The 27,241-nt window shown below is 47.1% G+C and overlaps 1 protein-coding gene across 1 annotated transcript in view; it reads left to right on the top strand.

Annotated features, from left to right (window-relative positions):
* kank1a (KN motif and ankyrin repeat domains 1a) overlaps positions 1–27,241 on the top strand; it is a 152,069-nt gene that overhangs the window by 92,429 nt on the left and 32,399 nt on the right. The window contains 4 exon segments of the mRNA XM_042331166.1: positions 11,748–12,105; positions 12,150–12,659; positions 12,661–14,043; positions 14,176–14,669. Of these exon segments, the coding sequence (XP_042187100.1) occupies positions 11,748–12,105; positions 12,150–12,659; positions 12,661–14,043; positions 14,176–14,669 (2,745 nt within the window).

Here is a 27,241-nt window from a genome sequence, read left to right as displayed (position 1 = left end):
TGCAACATCCTCCAGCATGACCAGTTTGGAGGTGGGTCAGTCATGGTGTGGGGTGGCATTTCTTTGCACAGCCCTCCATGTGCTCGCCAGAGGTAGCCTGACTGCCATTAGGTACCAAGATGGGATCCTCAGACCCCTTGTGAGACCATATGCTGGTGCGGTTGGCCCTGGGTTCCTCCTAACACAAGACAATGCTAGACCTCATGTGGCTGGAGTGTGTCAGCAGTTCCTGCAAGAGGAAGGCATTGATGCTATGGACTGGCCCACCCGTTCCCCAGACCTGAATCCAATTGAGCACATCTGGGACATCATGTCTCGCTCCATCCACCAACGCCACGTTGCCCCACAGACTGTCCAGGAGTTGGCGGATGCTTTAGACCAGGTCTGGGAGGAGATCCCTCAGGAGACCATCCGCCACCTCATCAGGAGCATGCCCAGGTGTTGTAGGGAGGTCATACAGGCACGTGGAGGCCACACACACTACTGAGCCTCAGTAGTGACTTGTTTTAAGGACATTATATCAGTTGGATCAGCCTGTAGTGTGGTTTTCCACTTTAATTTTGAGTGTGACTCCAAATCCAGACCTCCATGGGTTGATAAATTTGATTTCCATTGATAATTTTTGTGTGATTTTGTTGTCAGCACATTCAACTATGTAAAGAAAACAACAGTATTTAATAAGAATACATTCATTCAGATCTAGGACGTGTTATTTTAGTGTTCCCTTTATTTTTTGAGCAGTGTATTTCCACACTTTGAGGTTGGAATAATACTGTGAAATTGTGAAATTTGCCCTTTTGGAGTTAGAGTTGTTTTGGTGGGATGGAGTTTTGGCCTGATGATATGGAGGCGCTAAATTACACTGAACTAAAATAGAAACGCAACATGCAACAATTTCAAACATTTTACTGAGTTACAGTTCTTATAAGGAAATCAGTCCATTTAAATAAATTCATTAGGTCCTAATCTATGGATTTCACATGACTGGGAATACAGATATGACTCTGTTGGTCACAGATACCTTTAAAAAGAAGTAGGGTCGTGGATCAGAAAACCAGTCAGTATCTGGTTGCCTCATGCAGTGTGAAACATCTCCTTCACATAGAGTTGATCAGGCTGTTGATTGTGGCCTGTGGAATGTTGTCCCACTCCTCTTCAATGGCTGTGGGAAGTTGGTGGATTTAGGTGGGAACTTGATCACGCTGTCGTACACCTCGATCCAGAGCATCCCAAACATGCTCAATGGGTGACATGTCTGAGTATGAAGGCATTTTTGGTTAAGGGCTTGGAAGTAAGCATTTCACTATAAGGTCTACGACACCTGTTGTATTCAGCATTTCACTATAAGGTCTACTACACCTATTGAAATCAGCATTTCACTGTACTACACCTGTTGTATTCAGCATTTCACTGTAAGGTCTACTACACCTGTTGGATTCAGCATTTCACTGTAAGGTCTACTACACCTGTTGTATTCAGCATTTCACTGTAAGGTCTACCTACACCTGTTGGATTCAGCATTTCACTGTAAGGTCTACCTACACCTGTTGTATTCAGCATTTCACTGTGAGGTCTACTACACCTGTTGTATTCAGCATTTCACTGTAAGGTCTACTACACCTGTTGGATTCAGCATTTCACTGTGAGGTCTACTACACCTGTTGGATTCAGCATTTCACTGTAAGGTCTACCTACACCTGTTGGATTCAGCATTTCACTGTAAGGTCTACCTACACCTGTTGGATTCAGCATTTCACTGTGAGGTCTACTACACCTGTTGTATTCAGCATTTCACTGTGAGGTCTACTACACCTGTTGGATTCAGCATTTCACTGTGAGGTCTACTACACCTGTTGGATTCAGCATTTCACTGTGAGGTCTACTACACCTGTTGTATTCAGCATTTCACTGTGAGGTCTACTACACCTGTTGTATTCAGCATTTCACTGTAAGGTCTACTACACCTGTTGTATTCAGCATTTCACTGTGAGGTCTACTACACCTGTTGTATTCAGCATTTCACTGTGAGGTCTACTACACCTGTTGTATTCAGCATTTCACTGTGAGGTCTACTACACCTGTTGTATTCAGCATTTCACTGTAAGGTCTACTACACCTGTTGTATTCAGCATTTCACTGTAAGGTCTACTACACCTGTTGGATTCAGCATTTCACTGTCTACTAGGTATTCAGCATCTACTACACCCTGTTGTATTCAGCATTTCACTGTGAGGTCTACTACACCTGTTGTATTCAGCATTTCACTGTGAGGTCTACTACACCTGTTGTATTCAGCATTTCACTGTGAGGTCTACTACACCTGTTGTATTCAGCATTTCACTGTACTACACCTGTTGTATTCAGCATTTCACTGTGAGGTCTACTACACCTATTGAATTCAGCATTTCACTGTACTACACCTGTTGTATTCAGCATTTCACTGTAAGGTCTACTACACCTGTTGTATTCGGCGCATGTGTCATACGATTGATTTGATTTGAACAGTGCAGATTTAAAGTTTGGTAACAGAAAGACGGTTGGTGCTGTTTATGCCGACATTCTGTTACCAAACATCTGCACTGTTCTTCAAGTAAATGTGTTTTTTTTCCACATTTCCCCTTCCCTCTCTCCCCTTCCCCTCCTCCCTCTCTCCCCTTCCCCTCCTTCCTCTCTCCCCTTCCCCTCCTCCCTCTCTCCCCTTCCCCTCCTTCCTCTCTCCCCTTCCCCTCCTCCTCTCTCCCCTTCCCCTCCTTCCTCTCTCCCCTTCCCCTCCTCCCTCTCTCCCCTTCCCCTCCTTCCTCTCTCCCCTTTCCCCTCCTTCCTCTCTCCCCTTCCCCTCCTTCCTCTCTCCCCTTCCCCTCCTTCCTCTCTCCCCTTCCCCTCCTCCTCCCTCTCTCCCCTTCCCTCCTCCCTCTCTCCCCTTCCCCTCCTCCCTCTCTCCCCTTCCCCTCCTCCCTCTCTCCCCTTCCCCTCCTCCCTCTCTCCCCTTCCCCTCCTCCCTCTCTCCCCTTCCCCTCCTCCCTCTCTCCCCTTCCCCTCCTTCTCTCTCCCCTCCTTCCTCTCTCCCTTCCCCTCCTCCCTCTCTCCCCTTCCCCTCCTCCCTCCCTCTCCCCTTCCCCTCCTCCCTCCTCCTCTCCCCTTCCCCTCCTCCCTCTCTCCCCTTCCCCTCCTTCCTCTCTCCCCTTCCCCTCCTTCCTCTCTCCCCTTCCCCTCCTCCTCTCTCCCCTTCCCCTCCTCCCCCCTCCCCTTCCCCCTCCTTCCTCTCCCCTTCCCCTCCTTCCTCTCTCCCCTTCCCCTCCTTCCTCTCTCCCCTTCCCCTCCTCCCTCTCTCCCCTTCCCCTCCTCCCTCTCTCCCCTTCCCCTCCTCCCTCTCTCCCCTTCCCCTCCTTCCTCTCTCCCCTTCCCCTTCCTCCTCTCTCCCCTTCCCCTCCTCCCTCTCTCCCCTTCCCCTCCTCCCTCTCTCCCCTTCCCCTCCTTCCTCTCTCCCCTTCCCCTCCTTCCTCTCTCCCCTCCTTCCTCTTCTCCTCCCTCTCTCCCCTTCCCCTCCTTCCTCTCTCCCCTTCCCCCTTCCTCTCTCCCCTTTCCCTCCTTCCTCTCTCCCCTTTCCCTCCTTCCTCTCTCCTTTCCTTCCTTCCTCTCTCCCCTTTCCCTCCTTCCCTCTCCCCTTCCCCTCCTTCCTCTCTCCCCTCCTTCCTCTCCTCCCTCTCTCCCTTCCCCTCCTTCCTTCTCCCCTCCTTCCTCTCTCCCCTTCCCCTCCTTCCTCTCTCCCCTTTCCCTCCTTCCTCTCTCCCCTTTCCCTCCTTCCTCTCTCCCCTTTCCCTCCTTCCTCTCTCCCCTTCCCCTCCTTCCTCTCTCCCCTTCTTCCCTTCTCCTCCCTCTCTCCCCTTCCCCTCCTTCCTCTCTCCCCCCTTCCCCTCTTCTCCCCCCTCTCCCCTTCCCCTCCTTCCTCTCTCCCCTTCCCCTCCTTCCTCTCTCCCCTTCCCCTCCTCCCTCTCTCCCCTTCCCCTCCTTCCTCTCTCCCCTTCCCCTCCTCCCTCTCTCCCCTTCCCCTCCTCCCTCTCTCCCCTTCCCCTCCTTCCTCTCTCCCCTTCCCCTCCTCCCTCTCTCCCCCTTCCCCTCCTCCCTCTCTCCCCTTCCCCTCCCCCTCTCTCCCCTTCCCCTCCTCCCTCTCTCCCCTTCCCCTCCTCCCCTCTCTCCCCTTCCCCTCCCCTTCCTCTCTCTCCCCTTCCCCTCCTTCCTCTCTCCCTTCCCTCCCCTTTCCCCTCCCTTCCTCTCTCCCCTTCCTCCCTTTCCTCTCTCCCCTTCCCCTCCTTCCTCTCTCCCCTTCCCTCCTTCCTCTCTCCCCTTTCCCCCTCCCCTTCCTCTCTCCCCTTCCCCTCCTTCCCCTTCCCCTCTCCCCCTTCCCCTCCCCCTTCCCTCCTCTCCCCCTCCCCTCCTCCCTCTTCCCCTCCTCCCTCCCTCTCCCCTTCCCCTCCTTCCTCTCTCCCCTTCCCCTCCTTCCTCTCTCCCCCCCCTCCTCCTCTCTCCCCTTCCCCTCCTTCCTCTCTCCCCTTCCCCTCCTCCTCTCTCCCCTTCCCCTCCTTCCTCTCTCCCCTTCCCTCCTCCCTCTCCCCTCCCCTTCCCCTCCTCCTCCCTCTCCCCTTCCCCTCCTCCCTCTCTCCCCTTCCCCTCCTCCCTCTCTCCCCTTCCCCTCCTCCCTCTCTCCCCCTTCCCCTCCTCCCTCTCTCCCCTTCCCCTCCTCCTCTCTCCCCTTCCCCTCCTCCCTCTCTCCCCTTCCCCTCCTTCCTCTCTCCCCTTCCCCTCCTCCCTCTCTCCCCTTCCCCTCCTCCTCTCTCCCCTTCCCCTCCTCCCCCTCCCCCTCTCCCCCTCCTTCCTCCTTCCCTTCCCCTCCCCTCCTTCCTCTCTCCCCTTCCCCTCCTTCCTCTCTCCCCTTCCCTCCTCCCTCTCTCCCCTTCCCCTCCTCCCTCTCTCCCCTTCCCCTCCTCCCCCTCTTCCCTTCCCCTCCTCCCTCTCTCCCCTTCCCCTCCTCCCCTCTCCCCTTCCCCTCCTGCCTCTCTCAGCCTATCTCCCTGTTGGTGTTCTGTAAACTGCTGGATCTGATTAGTGTGTGTGCTCTACTTTTGTTCATTCCCTGTCGCCAGAACACAATGTACTAAAACAACTTTAAAACAGCGTATGGATGAACTAACGCCAACGATCGCTTTACCACTGTTTTCCGTCGTGTGTGTCTTATAGAAGTGTGTGTCTGTTATAACATAGTTTCTCTACAGCCACATAGTTTCAGCCTGACTCAACCTCTCCTCAGTAAAATAATTAGCTCCCTCTTTCTATTTTTCTCCCTCTCCTTCTCTCTTTCTCTCTCTCTTTCACACTCTCTCTCGCTCTCATACCTCGCTGGCAGAAGTATGTGAAACAGTTTAGTGGTGTTTGAACCTGTAGCAGTGATTGTCTGTTGTGGATTATACACCTAAGCGTGCACCATTACCTGACACATGGGTTGGTTCAAAATAGAGCACGATATCAAATAAAAGTGTATTTGTCAGGGGTTATAGCAGGGGTTATAGCAGGGGAAGCAAAATGCTTATGTTACTACTGTAGAATGTCTAGCAAATACAATATGAATACAGAAATAATCAACAAATCTAATACAAGAAATCAAGAAATTAACAATTCAAGTAGATATATTAGAGTGAGCAGTGTCAGAATCTAAATATACATACATGGTGTGTTAACACTTGTATGTACTGTAGTAGGTATAATAGGATGAGCTATGTGGAGAGTACAGCTATGTGGAGAGTACAGCGACAGTTGAAGTCAGAAGTTTACAAACACCTTAGCCACATACATTTAAATCAGTTTTCACAATTCCTGACATTTAATCAGAGTAAAAAATCCCTGTTTTAGGTCAGTTAGGATCACCACTTTATTTTAAGAATGTGAAATGTCAATAATACTAGAGAGAATGATTTATTTCAGCTTTTATTTCTTTCATCACATTCCCAGTGGGTCAGAAGTTTACATTCTCAATTAGTATTTGGTAGCATTGCCTTTCAATTGTTTAACTTGGGTCAAACATTTCAGGTAGCCTTCCACAAGCATCCCACAATAAGTTGGGTGAATTTTGGCCCATTCCTCCTGACAGAGCTGGTGTAACTGAGTCAGGTTTGTAGGCCTCCTTGCTCGCACACGCTTCTTCAGTTCTGCCCACAAATTTTCTATGGGATTGAGGTCAGGGCTTTGTGATGTCCACTCCAATACCTTGACTTTGTTGTCCTTAAGCCATTTTGCCACAACTTTGGAAGTATGCTTGGGGTCATTGTCCATTTGGAGACCCATTTGCGACCAAGCTTTAACTTCCTGACTGATGTCTTGAGAAGTTGCTTCAATATATCCACATCATTTTCTTCCCTCATGATTCCATCTATCTGGCTCCATCTGGCTTTTTTATGTTGGTTTTGGAGCAGTGGCTTCTTCCTTGCTGAGCGGCCTTTCAGGTTATGTCGATATAGGACTCGTTTTACTGTGGATATAGATACTTTTGTACCTGTTTCCTCCAGCATCTTCACAAGGTCCTTTGCTGTTGTTCTGGGATTGATTTGCACTTTTCGCACCAAAGTACGTTCATCTCTAGGAGACAGAACGCGTCTCCTTCCTGAGCGTTATGTAAACATCTTTACTGAGGAGACAGAGGTAGCCGGCAAGTGATGGCTGTTCCTTCCTGTTCTGCAGCTGATGGTCTGGTGTTATGTAAATGGTCTGGTGATAGAAGCTGACTCTGATGGTCTGGTGAAAGCTGTTCTACATGAGGTCATCAGACTCTAGGGTCTGGTGTTAGCAGGGGTCAGAGTACCTGATGGTCTGGTGTTAGGTAGCTGATGGTCTGGTGTTAGAAGCTGTTCTAAGTGATGGCTGTTCTGTTCTACAGTCTGATGGTCTGGTGTTAGAAGCTGTTCTACAGTCTGATGGTCTGGTGTTAGAAGCTGTTCTACAGTCTGATGGTCTGGTGTTAGAAGCTGTTCTACAGTCTGATGGTCTGGTGATGGTCTGGTGTTAGAAGCTGTTCTACAGTCTGATGGTCTGGTGTTAGAAGCTGTTCTACAGTCTGATGGTCTGGTGTTAGAAGCTGTTCTACAGTCTGATGGTCTGGTGTTAGAAGCTGTTCAACAGTCTGATGGTCTGGTGTTAGAAGCTGTTCTACAGTCTGATGGTCTGGTGTTAGAAGCTGTTCTACAGTCTGATGGTAATAGAAGCTGTGTCTCAGTCTCTTGGTTCTAGCTCTGATGTACCTGTACTGTCTCTGTCTGCTAGATGGTAGCGGGGTGAGCAGACTGTGGTTCGGGTGGCTGAGCTCCTTAATGATCTTCTTGGTCTTCCTTTGACACAGAGTGCTTTAAATTTCCTGGAGGGTAAGCAGCCCCACATTATAAAATACTTACGATTTCATTGTCTTTTACATATAACCTGTAGGAACACAGTATGGCATGTCGGTCTCTCAGTTATGGGTGGGGGAGTGAAAAGGATGCAAATTAAATACTTTAGTTTTTCCTATAGTGAATAGTGTGTTTTTGTGGATATTACTGTGGTATTTACTGTATTATACTATAACATTCAATACCAAGTACTACACATGATGGATGGATACTACAGTGTGTAGTACAGTATTCTACAGTATACTACAGTTTACTCTAACATTCCATAGTAAGTACTGTAGTTTTCTATAGTAAACTGTGGTATTTTTTCATGTGGGGTGTGCCCCATGGTTATGCGTTGGGCTGACCGCACCACACTCTGGAGAGCCATGTGGTTGAGGGCAGTTCCTGTACCAGGCAGGGATGCAGGCCGACAGAATGCTCTCAATGGTGCATCTGTAGAAGTTCGTGGGGGGGGGGATGCCGAATTTCTTCAGCCGCCAAAGTTGAATAGGTTTCAGGTTTTTACGTGATGTCCGAAGGAACTTGAAGCTTTTGACCCACTGGGGCCCGTCGACGAGGATGGAAGTTCACCATCTGATCCTTTATTTTGTTGACGTTGAGGGAGAGGTTATTTTCCTGGCACCACTCTGCCAGTGCCCTCACCTCCTCCCTATAGGTTGTCTCAGTGTTGTTGGTAATTAGGCATACCATGCTTCATCAGCAAACTTGTTGATTGAGTTGGAGTCGTGTCGTGGAGGCCACCCAGACGTGGGTGAATAGGGTTTACAGGAAGGGGCTGAGCACACACCCCTGAGGGGCCCCTGTGTTGACGATCAGCTTGGCAGAGGTGTTGTTGCATATCTTTACCAGCTGGGGGCGGCCTGTCAGGAAGTCCAGGACTCAGTAGAACCGGTTTAGACCCAGTGATGAACTATGGTGTTAAACACTGAGCTGTAGTCCATGTTTAATCATGGAAATTGAGAACATCTCATGTACATTACCTAGTAAACCAAAGATAGTTTGTAGCTTTGGTCAAAATTACATTTTGACATGACTCATGTAACGACGTGCGCTGAGAGTCGGGAAGCAAGTTCAAGATTTAATCAAATAAATGCAACTAAATACAGGATACAATGATAAATAACTGAAAACTTCTACAAATTGCACCTACCTCCCTGTCAGTTTTGTCCTAGTTTGATTGAGTTTACAACAATCAGAAAGTAGGAAGCCCATTAAAATACAAAGCCAGAAACACGAACAGCGCACAGACAAGAGAGAGAAACACAGTCTGGGGAAGGAACCAAAGGGAGTGACATATACAGTGGGGAGAACAAGTATTTGATACACTGCCGTTTTGCAGGTTTTCCTACTTACAAAGCATGTAGAGGTCTGTCGTTTTTATCATAGGTACACTTCAACTGTGAGAGACGGAATCTAAAACAAAAATCCAGAAAATCACATTGTATGATTTTTAAGTAATTAATTTGCATGACATCAGTATTTGATCACCTACCAACCAGTAAGAATTCTGGCTCTCTGAAATTTTTTGAAAATTATCCGAATTTTGTATTAATATTACGTTTGTAAAAAATATTTAAAAAATCATATCCATCTTACCTCAATATTGTTTTATGTCCTTCGGTCTCGAGAAGATGACGAGTTCCAGGGGAACCTGTCAGATATCACCCAGACTAGCTGACATCATGCTGTGCCATTCCCCTTATTTTTGACCCCATTTTTCTCTGGCCTCCATTCATTTGGTCTACAAGGGTAAAAACTCCAATAATTATCCAACGGCTTAATGATAGAGACATGAGGTTTGGGCCGTTGTGTTTTGGGGGGGATAACCTATGCAACTCACCCAATGGTTAGTGCATTTTGATTGGACGACACTCTACAATAGAAGTATATTCTAAAGACTGATCGTTCTGTTCTATGCAGATCAAACGGAGGATTAGAATGAACACCTTCTGTCATCATGATGTCTGTAGATGCAGTTTAACTTAAGATAGCTAATGTTAGCATCGCTAACTCTTTTTTTGACCAACTTTGCCATCTCTCTAAAGTACATTTGACTAAATCATAATGATGGCAAAGTTGTTTCCTACTACTTATTTGCCTACTTTAGCAATGTCATCGTATTTCCAGGCACCTATGGTGTAATATAGGCAAACCGTCATTAGCTCCACTCGACGTTCAGGCTCCACTATGGCTGAGGATAAATAGAAATGCTGAAGCAACTAAATACGGTACGTTACATTGACTGAAGTTGACCAAGCAATAAAGATATGATTTATAATGATAATTACACCACACACTTTGCATAGCGAATGAATATGGTGCTTAGCAAAGTAAACCAGCTAGCAATAAAGATATGATTTATAATGATAATTACACCACACACTCTGCATAGTGAATGAATATGGTGCTTAGCAAAGTAAACCAACCAGCTTTCTACACCATGTAAAAAATAAAAAAAAATTTAAAAAACACTTTGCTGGAACATAGTACGATGAACGTTAGATGACCAACAAGTACATATTACCTCAACTACTTCGCACATTGACTCGCCCTTACAAAAACATATTGCAGTAAAAGTGCAGTAACTGCAGTTGACTGTGGTATTTTGGACTCAGAATAACTGCAGTGTACTACAATTAAACTGCAAAATTCCAGCAGTGGGAAAAAAAAATTGGACGCAGTATTTTCAGTATACTGCTGTTATACTGCAATCTGTTTTTGTGAGGATGTGGTACTGGAACTCCTTGTTTATAGACTGTTGTTAATGTTACTATTTTCTTTATTTGTTTGTTTTTACTAATCTTTTAATACTTTTTAACTCTGCATTGTTGGGAAAGTGCTTCTAAGTAATCATTTCACGGTAACGTAAACTCACTCACTTTTGTACATCGCCTTGGTCCGTACAATTGACCTTATTTTAATGCCCCAAAATGTAATACTTCCAGATCAACTGTAATGTCAATACCATTGCACAATTTGTCCCCTTTCCAACAGAATAAATGACCTCCACGCTGCCCGTTTCTGCATGATTCAACAAGGCAATGAGCCCCGTCGGGTCTTTTTAAACATGGCGGGCGGGGAAGAGAAACTAATGCGTGATAGTGAGAAGGAGAGATGTCATGTGGGAAAATAGCTTTTTTTCACTCGATCTGTCCAACTTATCACTAAAATGTAAATAAAACACTGTAAAGAGTTTATATAATGTGTCATTACATACCTATTCGAAGGTTTGTTTCGAATTTGAATCGGATTTTACGGACGGTGCTAAAGTGATCTTCAGAAGTAAACTTTTTTTTTTGAGAGTCGTGATCCCCTGCAGTGACGATGCAAAATATGACTTACCCCCGTCACTGTCCATTTGATTTATTTCACATTTTTACCCCCTTTTCTCCCCAACTTCGTGGTAGTTAGTCATTACTATCTTGTCTCATCACTACAACTCCCATACGGGCTCGGGAGAGACGAAGGTCGAAAGCCATGTGTCCTCCGAAACACAACCCAACCAAACCGCACTGCTTCTTAACACAGCGCCATCCAACCCGGAAACCAGCCGTACCAATGTGTCGGAGGAAACACTGTGCACCTGGCAACCTTGGTTGGCGCGCACTGCTCCCGGCCCGCCACAGGAGTCGCTGGTGCGCGATGAGACAAGGATATCTCTACCGGCCAACCCCTCCCTAACCCGGACGACGCTAGGCCAATTGTGCGTCGCCCCACCGACCTCCCAGTCGCGGCCGGCTGCGACAGATCCTGGGCGCGAACCCAGAGTCTCTGGTGGCACAGCTAGAGCTGCGATGCATATGTATGGCTAAAATGGCTAAAACTCGATAGCTAGCTAACCAATAACTGTATTGATGTATTTGAGAGACAACAAGTGCAAATTTATTTATGTTTTCAATAAACATTGGAGGGTATTTTCCACGTCAACAATCTACCCCGTCTGTTTTTCCCCATGGTTACGCACGCCTCGGTTTTGTTTCTAAACAACCAACATGTCTACAGCAGAGAGGAATAGTCCTTGGTGAAACTTTGTATTGTAGCTAATGTTGTCCATGCTTGTTGTGGCCATGACTGTCGGGTGATGAGGCTACGTTCTCACGTCATACTAGACCACTGTTCTCCCAGCAGCTGCCAGAGAAGCAACACTGGGGTTTAAAGTTGTCATGTAATTTTCAAAGAATTAAATTCTCTGATCCGTTTATAGCTATTGTTCCATACCTGTAATGTCATTGTTACAGAACCAATTTACTGCAACATGTGTTTCCTGGTATGACTCTAGTTCCAATGCCTTTTGTTCTTCTCTTCTTCCCATAGAGAGAGGAGAGAGGTCTGTCAGCAGGGGTACTGAGGCCACACCCCCATATGGCTATCAGCTAGACCTGGACTTCCTGAAGTATGTGGACGACATACAGCGTGGCAACACCATCAAGAGGCTGAACATCCAGCGGAAATCCAGGCCTGTCCGGCCGGCGGCGGAGCCCGTGCCCAGGGGAGGTTGCTCTGGTGGGGGCAGTGGGTACAGTGGGCAGGGCCAGGCTGAATGGACCTCCACAGGCTCCCTACCCTCCTCCAGTGAAGAGGCACAGCAGAGTCCCCTCTTCTACCCCTCCCCCCAGCCTCACCCTCCCCCCACCCTGATTTACCACGCCCATGCCCCTCTCCCTTCCTGTGAGCCTCCCCCTCCCCTTCCTCCCCTACCCCCGAGGGCTACCTGAGCGTCCCCGCCGAAGCCCCTCAACGGCCCCTTCTCCCGCCCCCCTCTCTGTGGGAACCTCCCCTCCTCAACCCCCAGGTTGAGAAGACCCTGATGGAGACGAGGAGGAGGTTAGAACAGGAGCGCCACCTCATGCAGCCCCCCTCCCCCTCCGAACCCCCTGGCCCTGCTCCTCGCCACCGCCTGGCCTCCTTCGGAGGGATGGGGGGGTCCAGCACCTCCCTGTTCTCCTCCCTGCTTCCCAACGGGGGTGGAGGTAGTGGAGAGTACAACCCCTACTACACTTCCATGGGTTCCTCTATGCACCACAGCCCCATGTCCTCGGGCATGACCACGCCGGCCACCAACGTGTCTCCACTCCACCTGCAGCACATCCGGGAGCAGATGGTGGTGGCCCTGCGGAGGCTGAAGGAGCTAGAGGAGAAGGTGAAGACCATACCTGTCCTGCAGGTGAAGATAGCTGTGTTGCAGGAGGAGAAGAGACAGATGACCTGTCAGAAGAACCAGAGGCTGGGGGTGGGGGCATAGTGGGGGGTTCAGGAAGAGGTCCTATAGCGTGGGCAGTGCTGACCAGTTGGCCGACCAGCTGGACCCCCAGACACATACCCAACAGACCCAGGAGCTGCACATCATGGAGCCAGAGGGCCAGGAGTGTCAGGGCCATAGTCAGAGTACCAAGGGGATGGAGGAGTTCAGGAGGCTGGCTGCAGAGGTCCAAGCCCTGGGGGCAAACAGCCAGGATCAAGGGTCTCACCAGGCCAGGCAGACCCAGACCTCCCTCCCTCTCACCCACAATAACAACAACCAGCTCACCTCCACGGCGGTCGGCCCAGATGAGAACATGAACGACGCCACGGTGGTCGCCCAAAAGTCGCCGGTGATGACGATGGTACAACAACGACGCTTCTACTGTGACGTCGGAATGGCGACGGAGCATCGTGAGACTCGCAGTGCTGGGACGGGCGTGACGGAAGCCATGTTGGGCGTGACCAGCGAGGTGGAGGCAGAGCTAGACTTGCAGCAGCAGACCATCGAGGCCCTGAAGGAGAAGATCTACCGGCTAGAGGTGGACCTGAGAGAGACCACCCACCTGATGGAGATGTCCAAGCTGAAGCTAGAGCTGCAGGCCGCTGGGGGAGCCAATAAGAAGAGGGCTGATAAAGGCTGCCAGGTGCGGCCAGACACCTACAGCATGGCCTGCCAGGCGCGGCCAGACACCCAGAGCACTGGCTCAGAGACCTGGAGAGTCCAGACACACAGCCAGGGAGTGGGGAACCATCTAGAGACCAGCCATGCCTCCACAGGGGAGACCCTCCACACTGTAGGGGTAGGGGTGTCCTGTCAACCCAGCCTGAGACACACTGCTTCGGGTCCTGACCTGCCCATGGAGAGGTGGCTGGTGCAGGAGAGGGTAGAGGTGCAGGACCAGTGTGTGGGGAGGCGGTTGGAGGTGTGTGACCAGGGGGTGGGGGTGGAGGTGGGGCTGTGTGACCAGGGAGTGAACACTGATGAGGAAGTAGACAGTCTAGAGCTGTGTCAGGCCCAGGAGACCGAGGCCAGGGAGAGGGAGAGTAGGTCGGTGGGCGTTGGGGAGTGTTCTAGAGACGTCAACGTCTCTCCCATCAGACAGCTGGTTACCACGGGGACTAACCCTGTCCTGGGCACCACCACGGACTCTGCTGTCATGGTAACCCCAGACACAGTCTCCCAACACACCAGCACCCTGCTGGAGACCGCTAGCCAACACACCAACACAGAGACAGTGGTGCTAGCTGACGGCTGTACCAACACCCCCCTGCTCCACACAGCTGAGAAACACACCAGCACGCTAACCAATCACACAAGGACTGTCGCTGTGGGCGAGGGGCTGATCAAAGACCCACAGACCAAAACCAGGTACTTTTTCTATTAGATTCATTTAACTATTTAACAACACAATTTAACCATGTGGATATAATATAATACATTTAAATCATGTTTTTTGAACACAAAAGTTGAATAGAATGTTTCTATTGTGGTCGTCCTTAGGTCTGTTGCCGTGGGAAACACAGCGGAGCGAGACGGCGGTACGGAGGAGGCATGGTCGGCCCAGACCAAAGAGGTGGGCGTCGGCCTGGTCGGCATCCACACTAACTTCCTGGTCGGCCTGAAGACCCGGAACATTGCATGTGGCCCCTCCCACCTGGACGGAACCGCTGTTACCCAGGAGACCATTGCAGTGACGACTGTTGTACCACCCCAGGCCCAGGCCATACCACCGCCCCAGCAGGTGGAGGGGGGGGCAGGACTAGACCACTACATAGAGAGGCTTCAGAAGCTACTTCAGGAACAACAGATGCTGTTGACTGAGAACTACAGTGAGCTAGCGGATGCTTTCGGACAGCCCTGCTCTTCTCAGTTCACCCACTTTGGTTCTATCAACAGCCAGCTGGTCAACACTCTGACTTCTATCAGCTCTGTCATGAAGTATGGCAGTGCTGAGGATCTGAGAACACAGCGAGATAGCAGCAGCACCACTACAGGTAGGCCACACAGAATATCTAATAGGTTGAGTCATTACACCAGACAGACCATTTGTCTGCTGTTAGCCTGCTCTCTTCTTCAGTCAGGTTAGTACTGACCTAACAATAGGATATCTCTGTTTACTGAGCTGAAAGAGGAACACAGTCACGTTGTAACATTGCTGCTGAACTTTATTAATGCTATTTCATGTTTTAGTTTATGTTTAGGTTAACAATTGTTACAGGAACAGCCTCAACGTTTAGCAGACACTTATCCAGAGCAACCTACAGTAGTGAATGCATTTTCATTCTGATCCCCCGTGGGAATCGAACCCACAACCCAAGACAGTATCACATAAAACATTACTGTCCCTCACCTGGTGACAGTTTGTATTTGTCATTTTTATGAATCACCATTAGCTGCTGACAAGGCAGTCCAGCAAAAAGTAAAGCAGTTCTAGATTTTTAAAAACATTACAATACATTCACATCAGATTTCACAACACATTAAGTGTGTTCCCTCAGGCCCCTCCTCCACTACCACATATCTATAACACATTAAGTGTGTTCCCTCAGGCCCCTCCTCCACTACCACATATCTATAACACATTAAGTGTGTTCCCTCAGGCCCCTCCTCCACTACCACATATCTATAACACATTAAGTGTGTGTCCTCAGGCCCCTCCTCCACTACCACATATCTACATATCTATAACACATTAAGTGTGTGTCCTCAGGCCCCTCCTCCACTACCACATATCTATAACACATTAAGTGTGTTCCCTCAGGCCCCTCCTCCACTACCACATATCTATAACACATTAAGTGTGTGTCCTCAGGCCCCTCCTCCACTACCACATATCTATAACACATTAAGTGTGTTCCTCAGGCCCCTCCTCCACTACCACATATCTATTCTACACATTAAGTGTGTTCCCTCAGGCCCCTCCTCCACTACCACATATCTACATATCTATAACACATTAAGTGTGTGTCCTCAGGCCCCTCCTCCACTACCACATATCTACATATCTATAACACATTAAGTGTGTGTCCTCAGGCCCCTCCTCCACTACCACATATCTACATATCTATAACACATTAAGTGTGTGTCCTCAGGCCCCTCCTCCACTACCACATATCTACATATCTATAACACATTAAGTGTGTGTCCTCAGGCCCCTCCTCCACTACCACATATCTATAACACATTAAGTGTGTTCCTCAGGCCCCTCCTCCACTACCACATATCTATTATCTATAACATTAAGTGTGTGTCCTCAGGCCCCTCCTCCACTACCACATATCTATAACACATTAAGTGTGTGTCCTCAGGCCCCTCCACTCCACTACCACATATCTATAACACATTAAGTGTGTGTCCTCAGGCCCCTCCTCCACTACCACATATCTATAACACATTAAGTGTGTTCCTCAGGCCCCTCCTCCACTACCACATATCTATAACACATTAAGTGTGTTCCTCAGGCCCCTCCTCCACTACCACATATCTATAACACATTAAGTGTGTGTCCTCAGGCCCCTCCTCCACTACCACATATCTACATATCTATAACACATTAAGTGTGTTCCCTCAGGCCCCTCCTCCACTACCACATATCTATAACACATTAAGTGTGTGTCCTCAGGCCCCTCCTCCACTACCACATATCTATAACACATTAAGTGTGTTCCCTCAGGCCCCTCCTCCACTACCACATATCTATCTAACACATTAAGTGTGTTCCCTCAGGCCCCTCCTCCACTACCACATATCTATAACACATTAAGTGTGTGTCCTCAGGCCCCTCCTCCACTCCACTACATATCTATAACACATTAAGTGTGTGTCCTCAGGCCCCTCCTCCACTACCACATATCTACAACACATTAAGTGTGTGTCCTCAGGCCCCTCCTCCACTACCACATATCTATAACACATTAAGTGTGTGTCCTCAGGCCCCTCCTCCACTACCACATATCTATAACACATTAAGTGTGTTCCCTCAGGCCCCTCCTCCACTACCACATATCTACATATCTATAACACATTAAGTGTGTTCCCTCAGGCCCCTCCTCCACTACCACATATCTATAACACATTAAGTGTGTTCCCTCAGGCCCCTCCTCCACTACCACATATCTACAACACATTAAGTGTGTTCCTCAGGCCCCTCCTCCACTACCACATATCTTATAACACATTAAGTGTGTTCCCATCAGGCCCCTCCTCCACTACCACATATCTAGAACACATTAAGTGTGTTCCCTCAGGCCCCTCCTCCACTACCACATATCTACATATCTATAACACATTAAGTGTGTGTCCTCAGGCCCCTATCCACTACCACATATCTACATATCTATAACACATTAAGTGTGTGTCCTCAGGCCCCTCCTCCACTACCACATATCTATAACACATTAAGTGTGTGTCCTCAGGCCCCTCCTCCACTACCATTACTGTAAAGTGGCTAGGGAGGTATTTGCACATATCTATAACACATTAAATGTGTTCCCTCAGGCCCTCCTCCACTACCACATATCTATAACACATTGATGTGTCCTCAGGCCCCTCCTCCACTGGACCACATATCTATAACACATTAAGTGTGTGTCCTCAGGCCCCTCCTCCACTACCACATATCTACATATCTATAACACATTAAGTGTGTGTCCTCAGGCCCCTCCTCCACTACCACATATCTATAACACATTAAGTGTGTTCCCTCAGGCCCCTCCTCCACTACCACATATCTATAACACATTAAGTGTGTGTCCTCAGGCCCCTCCTCCACTACCACATATCTACATATCTATAACACATTAAGTGTGTCCTCAGGCCCCTCCTCCACTACCACATATCTATAACTGCATTAAGTGTGTGTCCTCAGGCCCCTCCTCCACTACCACATATCTATTACACATTAAGTGTGTTCCCTCAGGCCCCTCCTCCACTACCACATATCTACATATCTATAACACATTAAGTGTGTGTCCTCAGGCCCCTCCTCCACTACCACATATCTACAACACATTAAGTGTGTGTCCTCAGGCCCCTCCTCCACTACCACATATCTATAACACATTAAGTGTGTGTCCTCAGGCCCCTCCTCCACTACCACATCTACATATCTATAACACATTAAGTGTGTGTCCTCAGGCCCCTCCTCCACTACCACATATCTACATATCTATAACACATTAAGTGTGTTCCCTCAGGCCCCTCCTCCACTACCACATATCTATAACACATTAAGTGTGTTCCCTCAGGCCCCTCCTCCACTACCACATATCTATAACACATTAACAGTGTTCCACTCAGGCCCCTCCTCCACTACCACATATCTATAACACATTGTGTGTTCCTCAGGCCCCTCCTCCACTATTTGGGCACATATCTACAACACATTAAGTGTGTGTCCTCAGGCCCCTCCTCCACTACCACATATCTACATATCTATAACACATTAAGTGTGTTCCCTCAGGCCCTCCTCCACTACCACATATCTATAACACATTAAGTGTGTTCCCTCAGGCCCCTCCTCCACTACCACATATCTACAACACATTAAGTGTGTGTCCTCAGGCCCCAGCCTCCACTACCACATATCTATAACACATTAAGTGTGTTCCCTCAGGCCCCTCCTCCACTACCACATATCTATAACACATTAAGTGTGTTCCCTCAGGCCCCTCCTCCACTACCACATATCTACATATCTATAACACATTAAGTGTGTTCCCTCAGGCCTCTACTCAACTACCACATGTCTACAACACTAAATCCATGTGTACGTGTGTGTATAGTGCTTATGTTATTGTGTTTTTATGAATGTGTCTATGTTTGTGTTGCTTCACAGTCCCCGCTGTTCAATAGTACTGTGGAATAGAGTTCCATGTAGTCATGGCTCTATGTAGTACTGTGGAATAGAGTTCCATGTAGTCATGGCTCTATGTAGTACTGTGGAATAGAGTTCCATGTAGTCATGGCTCTATGTAGTACTGTGGAATAGAGTTCCATGTAGTCATGGCTCTATGTAGTACTGTTGAATAGAGTTCCATGTAGTCATGTCTCTATGTAGTACTGTTGAATAGAGTTCCATGTAGTCATGTCTCTATGTAGTACTGTTGAATAGAGTTCCATGTAGTCATGGCTCTATGTAGTACTGTGGAATAGAGTTCCATGAGTCATGGCTCTATTCCACTGTGGAATCGAGTTCCTGTAGTCATGGCTCTATGTAGTACTGTGGAATAGAGTTCCATGTAAAATCATGGCTCTATGTAGTACTGTCAAATAGAGTTCCATGTTTCATGGCTCTATGTAGTACTGTCAGAATAGAGTTCCATGTAGTCATGGCTCTGATTATAATGTGGAATAGAGTTCCATGGTAGATCATGGTCTCATTTGATTGTGAGTAATTCTAAATCAGTGGAATTTGAGTTCCTGTATGTCATGGCTCTATGTCACGTTAGTCATGGAATAGAGTTCCATGTAGTCATGGCTCTATGTAGTACTGTCGGCGCGATGTGGAATAGAGTTCCATGTAGTCATGGCTCTATGTAGTACTGTGGAATTAGCCATGTTCCATGTAGTCATGGCTCTATGATGTCCTGTGGAATAGAGTTCCATGTAGTCATGGCTCTATGTCAAGAGACTGGGAATTGGCAAGAAGAATGTAGTCATGGCTCTATGTAGTACTGTCTGAATAGAAGTTCCATGTAGTCATGGCTCTATGTAGTACTGTGGAATAGAGTTCCATGTAGTCATGGCTCTACTGGTTGTACTGTGAATAGAGTTCCATGTAGTCATGGCTCTTGGTAGTACTGTGGAATAGAGTTCCATGTAGTCATGGCTCTATGTAGTACTGTGGAATAGAGTTCCATGTAGTCATGGCTCTATGTAGTACTGTGGAATAGAGTTCCATGTAGTCATGGCTCTATGTAGTACTGTGGAATAGAGTTCCATGTAGTCATGGCTCTATGTAGTACTGTGCACCTCCCATAGTCTGTTCTGGACTTGGGGACTGTGAAGAGACCACTGGTGGCATGTCTTGTGGGGTATGTATGGGTGTCTGAGCTGTGTGCCAGTAGTTTAAACAGACAGCTCGGTATATTCAGCATGTCACTTCTCACAAATACAAGTAGTTATCAAGTAAATCGCTCTTCCACTTTGAGCCAGGAGAGGCTGACATGCATATTATTAATGTTAGCTGTCTGTGTACATCCAAGGGCCGGCCGTGTCTCCATGTTCTGAGACAAGTGTAATGTTCCTAAGTTCCTCTTTGTTGCCCCTGACCACACGACTGAACAGTAGTCCAGTGGTGACAAAACTAGGGTGTGTTAAGAAGGTAGAAACTAGGACCTGCCTTGTTGATAGTGTTGTTAAGAAGGTAGAAACTAGGGCCTGTAGGACCTGCCTTGTTGATAGTGTTGTTAAGAAGGTAGAAACTAGGGCCTGTAGGACCTGCCTTGTTAATAGTGTTGTTAAGAAGGTAGAAACTAGGACCTGCCTTGTTGATAGTGCTGTTAAGAAGGTAGAAACTAGGGCCTGTAGGACCTACCTTGTTAATAGTGTTGTTAAGAAGGTAGAAACTAGGGCCTGTAGGATCTGTCTTGTTGATAGTGCTGTTAAGAAGATAGAAACTAGGACCTGCCTTGTTGATAGTGTTGTTAAGAAGGTAGAAACTAGGGCCTGTAGGACCTGCCTTGTTGATCGTGTTGTTAAGAAGGTAGAAACTAGGACCTGCCTTGTTGATAGTGCTGTTAAGAAGGTAGAAACTAGGGCCTGTAGGACCTACCTTGTTAATAGTGTTGTTAAGAAGGTAGAAACTAGGGCCTGTAGGATCTGTCTTGTTGATAGTGCTGTTAAGAAGATAGAAACTAGGACCTGCCTTGTTGATAGTGTTGTTAAGAAGGTAGAAACTAGGGCCTGTAGGACCTGCCTTGTTGATCGTGCTGTTAAGAAGGTAGAAACTAGGGCCTGTAGGACCTGCCTTGTTGATAGTGCTGTTAAGAAGGTAGAAACTAGGGCCTGTAGGACCTGCCTTGTTAATAGTGTTGTTAAGAAGGTAGAAACTAGGGCCTGTAGGACCTGCCTTGTTGATAGTGTTGTTAAGAAGGTAGAAACTAGGACCTGCCTTGTTGATAGTGTTGTTAAGAAGGTAGAAACTAGGGCCTATAGGACCTGCCTTGTTGATAGTGTTGTTAAGAAGGTAGAAATTAGGGCCTATAGGACCTGCCTTATTGATAGTGTTGTTAATTAAGGGTAGAAACTAGGACCTGTAGGACCTGCCTTGTTGATAGAGTTGTTAAGAAGGTAGAAACTAGGACCTGCCTTGTTGATAGTGTTGTTAAGAAGGTAGAAACTAGGGCCTATAGGACCTGCCTTATTGATAGTGTTGTTAATTAAGGAGGTAGAAACTAGGACCTGTAGGACCTGCCTTGTTGATAGTGTTGTTAAGAAGGTAGAAACTAGAACCTGCCTTGTTGATAGTGTTGTTAAGAGGGTAGAAACTAGGGCCTGTAGGACCTGCCTTGTTGATAGTGTTATTAAGAATGTAGAAACTAGGGCCTGTAGGACCTGCCTTATTGATAGTGTTGTTAAGAAGGTAGAAACTAGGGCCTGTAGGACCTGCCTTGTTGATAGTGTTGTTTAGAAGGTAGAAACTAGGGCCTGTAGGACCTGCCTTGTTGATAGTGCTGTTAATTAAGGAGGTAGAAACTAGGGCCTGTAGGACCTGCCTTGTTAATAGTGTTGTTTAGAAGGTAGAAACTAGCGCCTGTAGGACCTACCTTGTTGATATTGTTGTTAAGAAGGTAGAAACTAGGGCCTGTAGGACCTGCCTTGTTGATAGTGTTGTTTAGAAGGTAGAAACTAGGGCCTGTAGGACCTGCCTTGTTGATAGTGCTGTTTAGAAGGTAGAAACTAGGGCCTGTAGGACCTGCCTTGTTGATAGTGTTGTTTAGAAGGTAGAAACTAGGGCCTGTAGGACCTGCCTTGTTGATAGTGTTGTTAAGAAGGTAGAAACTAGGGCCTGTAGGACCTGCCTTGTTGATAGTGCTGTTTAGAAGGTAGAAACTAGGGCCTGTAGGACCTGCCTTGTTGATAGTGTTGTTTAGAAGGTAGAGTAGCGCTGTATTGTGGACAGACTTCTCCCCATCTCAGCTACTGTTGTTTCAACATGTTTTGACCATTACAGTTTACAATCCAGGGTTACTCCAAGCAGTTTAGTCATCTCAACTTGCTCAATTTCCACATTATTTGTTACAAGATTTAGTTGAGGTTTAGGGTTTAGTGAGTGTTTTGTCCCAAATACAATGCTTTTTGTTTTTGAAATATGTAGTACTAACTTATTCCTTGCCACCCATTCTACTAACTAATTCCTTTCCACCTTTTCTGAAACTAACTGCAGCTCTTTGTTAAGTCTTGAAGTCATGTCAGTCGCTGTGGTAGCTGACGTCTATAGTGTTGATTCATCCTCATACATAGAAATCAAATCAAATCAAATCAAATTTTATTTGTCACATACACATGGTTAGCAGATGTTAATGCGAGTGTAGCGAAATGCTTGTGCTTCTAGTTCCGACAATGCAGTAATAACCAACAAGTAATCTAACTAACAATTCCAAAACTACTGTCTTATACACAGTGTAAGGGGATAAAGAATATGTACATAAGGATATATGAATGAGTGATGGTACAGAGCAGCATAGGCAAGATACAGTAGATGGTATCGAGTACAGTATATACATATGAGATGAGTATGTAAACAAAGTGGCATAGTTAAAGTGGCTAGTGATACATGTATTACATAAGGATGCAGTCGATGATATAGAGTACAGTATCAACGTATGCATATGAGATGAATAATGTAGGGTAAGTAACATTATATAGGGTAGCATTGTTTAAAGTGGCTAGTGATATATTTACATCATTTCCCATCAATTCCCATTATTAAAGTGGCTGGAGTTGAGTCAGTGTCAGTGTGTTGTTGGCAGCAGCCACTCAATGTTAGTGGTGGCTGTTTAACAGTCTGATGGCCTTGAGATAGAAGCTGTTTTTCAGTCTCTCGGTCCCAGCTTTGATGCACCTGTACTGACCTCGCCTTCTGGATGATAGCGGGGTGAACAGGCAGTGGCTCGGGTGGTTGATGTCCTTGATGATCTTTATGGCCTTCCTGTAACATCGGGTGGTGTAGGTGTCCTGGAGTGCAGGTAGTTTGCCCCCGGTGATGCGTTGTGCAGACCTCACTACCCTCTGGAGGGCCTTACGGTTGAGGGCGGAGCAGTTGCCGTACCAGGCGGTGATACAGCCCGCCAGGATGCTCTCGATTGTGCATCTGTAGAAGTTTGTGAGTGCTTTTGGTGACAAGCCGAATTTCTTCAGCCTCCTGAGGTTGAAGAGGCACTGCTGCGCCTTCTTCACGATGCTGTCTGTGTGAGTGGACCAATTCATTTTGTCTGTGATGTGTATGCCGAGGAACTTAAAACTTGCTACCCTCTCCACTACTGTTCCATCGATGTGGATAGGGGGGTGTTCCCTCTGCTGTTTCCTGAAGTCCACAATCATCTCCTTAGTTTTGTTGACGTTGAGTGTGAGGTTATTTTCCTGACACCACACTCCGAGGGCCCTCACCTCCTCCCTGTAGGCCGTCTCGTCGTTGTTGGTAATCAAGCCTACCACTGTTGTGTCGTCCGCAAACTTGATGATTGAGTTGGAGGCGTGCGTGGCCACGCAGTTGTGGGTGAACAGGGAGTACAGGAGAGGGCTCAGAACGCACCCTTGTGGGGCCCCAGTGTTGAGGATCAGCGGGGAGGAGATGTTGTTGCCTACCCTCACCACCTGGGGCGGCCCGTCAGGAAGTCCAGTACCCAGTTGCACAGGGCGGGGTCGAGACCCAGGGTCTCGAGCTTGATGACGAGCTTGGAGGGTACTATGGTGTTGAATGCCGAGCTGTAGTCGATGAACAGCATTCTCACATAGGTATTCCTCTTGTCCAGATGGGTTAGGGCAGTGTGCAGTGGTTGAGATTGCATCGTCTGTGGACCTATTTGGGCGGTAAGCAAATTGGAGTGGGTCTAGGGTGTCAGGTAGGGTGGAGGTGATATGGTCCTTGACTAGTCTCTCAAAGCACTTCATGATGACGGATGTGAGTGCTACGGGCGGTAGTCGTTTAGCTCAGTTACCTTAGCTTTCTTGGGAACAGGAACAATGGTGGCCCTCTTGAAGCATGTGGGAACAGCAGACTGGTATAGGGATTGATTGAATATGTCCGTAAACACACCGGCCAGCTGGTCTGCGCATGCTCTGAGGGCGCGGCTGGGGATGCCGTCTGGGCCTGCAGCCTTGCGAGGGTTAACACGTTTAAATGTCTTACTCACCTCGGCTGCAGTGAAGGAGAGACTGCATGTTTTCATTGCAGGCCGTGTCAGTGGCACTGTATTGTCCTCAAAGCGGGCAAAAAGTTATTTAGTCTGCCTGGGAGCAAGACATCCTGGTCCGTGACTGGGCTGGATTTCTTCCTGTAGTCCGTGATTGACTGTAGACCCTGCCACATGCCTCTTGTGTCTGAGCCGTTGAATTGAGATTCTACTTTGTCTCTGTACTGACGCTTAGCTTGTTTAATAGCCTTGCGGAGGGAATAGCTGCACTGTTTGTATTCAGTCATGTCACCAGACACCTTGCCCTGATTAAAAGCAGTGGTTCACGCTTTCAGTTTCACACGAATGCTGCCATCAATCCACGGTTTCTGGTTAGGGAATGTTTTAATCGTTGCTATGGGAACGACATCTTCAACGCACGTTCTAATGAACTCGCACACCGAATCAGCGTATTCGTCAATGTTGTTGTCTGACGCAATACGAAACATCTCCCAGTCCACGTGATGGAAGCAGTCTTGGAGTGTGGAGTCAGCTTGGTCGGACCAGTGTTGGACAGACCTCAGCGTGGGAGCTTCTTGTTTTAGTTTCTGTCTGTAGGCAGGGATCAACAAAATGGAGTCGTGGTCAGCTTTTCCGAAAGGGGGGCGGGGCAGGGCCTTATATGTGTCGCGGAAGTTAGAGTAACAATGATCCAAGGTCTTTCCACCCCTGGTTGCGCAATCGATATGCTGATAAAATTTAGGGAGTCTTGTTTTCAGATTAGCCTTGTTAAAATCCCCAGCTACAATGAATGCAGCCTCCGGATAAATTGTTTCCAGTTTGCAGAGAGTTAAATAAAGTTCGTTCAGAGCCATCGATGTGTCTGCTTGGGGGGGGATATATACGGCTGTGATTATAATCAAAGAGAATTCTCTTGGTAGATAATGCGGTCTACATTTGATTGTGAGGAATTCTAAATCAGGTGAACAGAAGGATTTGAGTTCCTGTATGTTTCTTTCATCACACCATGTCACGTTAGTCATAAGGCATACGCCCCCGCCCCTCTTCTTACCAGAAAGATGTTTGTCTCTGTCGGCGCGATGCGTGGAGAAACCCGTTGGCTGCACCACCTCTGATAGCGTCGTTCCAGTGAGCCATGTTTCCGTGAAGCAGAGAACGTTAGTCTCTGTTGTCCCTCTGGAATGCTACCCTTGCTCGGATTTCATCAACCTTGTTGTCAAGAGACTGGACATTGGCAAGAAGAATGCTAGGGAGTGGTGCACGGTGTGCCCGTCTCCGGAGTCTGACCAGAAGACCGCCTCGTTTCCCTCTTTTTCGGAGTCGTTTTTTTGGGTCGCTGCATGGAATCCACTCCGCTGTCCTGTTTGTAAGGCAGAACACAGGATCCGCGTCGCGAAAAACATATTCTTGGTCGTACTGATGGTGAGTTGACGCTGATCTTATATTCAGTAGTTCTTCTCGACTGTATGTAATGAAACCTAAGATGACCTGGGGTACTAATGTAAGAAATAACACGTAAAAAAACAAAAAACTGCATAGTTTCCTAGGAACGCGAAGCGAGGCGGCCATCTCTGTCGGCGCCAGAAGTAAAACACACAGGCTTTAATCAAAGCCAGTGGCATGTCGTTAGTAAAGATTGAAAAAATTAAGGGGCCTAGGCAGCTGCCCTGGGGAATTCCTGATTCTACCTGGATTACGTTGGAGAGGCTTCCATTAAAGAACACCCTCTGTGTTCTGTTAGACAGGTAACTTTTTATCCATGTTATAGCAGGGGGTGTTAAGCCATAACATATGCTTTTCCAGCAACAGACTATGATCAATAATGTCAAAAGCAGAACTGGAGTCTAACAAAACAGCCCACACAATCATTTATCATAAATTTATCTCGGCAAATCATCAGTCATTTGTATAAGTGCTGTGCTTGTTGAATGTCCTTCCCTATCAGCATGCTGAAAGTCTGTTGTCAATTTGTTTACTGTATAATAGCATTGTATCTGGTCAAACACCATTTTTCCCAAAAGTTTACATAGCGTTGTTAACACCTCTTAATTAAGGAATTTTAGCCTAAAATGACATGCCCAAATCTAACTGCCTGTAGCTTAGGACCTGAAGCAAGGATATGCATATTCTTCATACCATTTGAAAGGAAACACTTTGAAGTTTGTGGAAATGTGAAATGAATGTAGGAGGATATAACACATTATATCTGGTAAAAGATGATACATAAAAACATATGTTTTTTTATATTGTTTTTGTTCCATCATCTTAGATAATGGCCTTTCTTTTGCATTTCAAAGACTCTAGGCGCAATTTAGATGTATGTGCAAAGTTTCAGACTTATCCAATGAACCATTGCATTTCTTTTAAACTGTTGTATCAAGTCTGCCCAAATGTGCCTAATTGGTCAATATATACATTTTCAAGTGCATAATTGTGCACTCCCCTCAAACAATAGCATGATATGTTTTCGCTGTAATAGCTACTGTAAATTATACAGTGCAGTTAGATTAGCAAGAATTTCTGCCCATATAAGACATGTCTATGTCCTGGGAAATGTTCTTGTTACTTACAACGTCATGCTATTCACATTAGCGCACATTAGCTCAACAGTCCCGAGGGTGGGACACTGATCCTGTAGAGATTCTTACAGGCTGATTGGACAGCTATTTGAGCCAGTAAAGGGGCTTTACTATCGTTCGGAAGTGGAATGACTTTAACTTCCCTCCAAGCCTGAGGGAACACGCTCTCTAGTAGGCTTAAATTGAAGATATGACAAATAGGAGTGGCAATATCGTCCGCTATTATCCTCAGTAATTTTCCATCCAAGTTGTCAGACAGGTTGCTTGTCATTGTTGATAGACAACAATAATATTTGTCTTTCATAATTTGGTCAGTTATACTTGGATATGTATTGTCAGCGTTTGTTGCTGGCATGTCATGCCTAAGTTTGCTTGTCTTTCCAATGAAAGAATCAAATCAAATTGTTATTATTTGTCACATGCGCCGAACACAACAGGTCACCTTCACCTTACAGTGAAATGCTTACTTACAAGCCCTTATCTAACAATGCAGTTAAGAAAATACAAAAAAAGTAAGAGTTAAAAGTAACAAATAATTAAAGAGCAGCAGTAAATAACAATAGCGAGGCTAAATACATGGGGTACCGGTACTGAGTCAATGTGGAGGCTATAAACAGGGGGTACCGGTAC

The sequence above is a fragment of the Oncorhynchus tshawytscha genome, linkage group LG12, assembly GCF_018296145.1.
Source record: "Oncorhynchus tshawytscha isolate Ot180627B linkage group LG12, Otsh_v2.0, whole genome shotgun sequence".
NCBI classification, from domain to species: Eukaryota; Metazoa; Chordata; class Actinopteri; order Salmoniformes; family Salmonidae; genus Oncorhynchus; species Oncorhynchus tshawytscha.
This window is presented reverse-complemented; position numbering and strand designations above follow the sequence as displayed.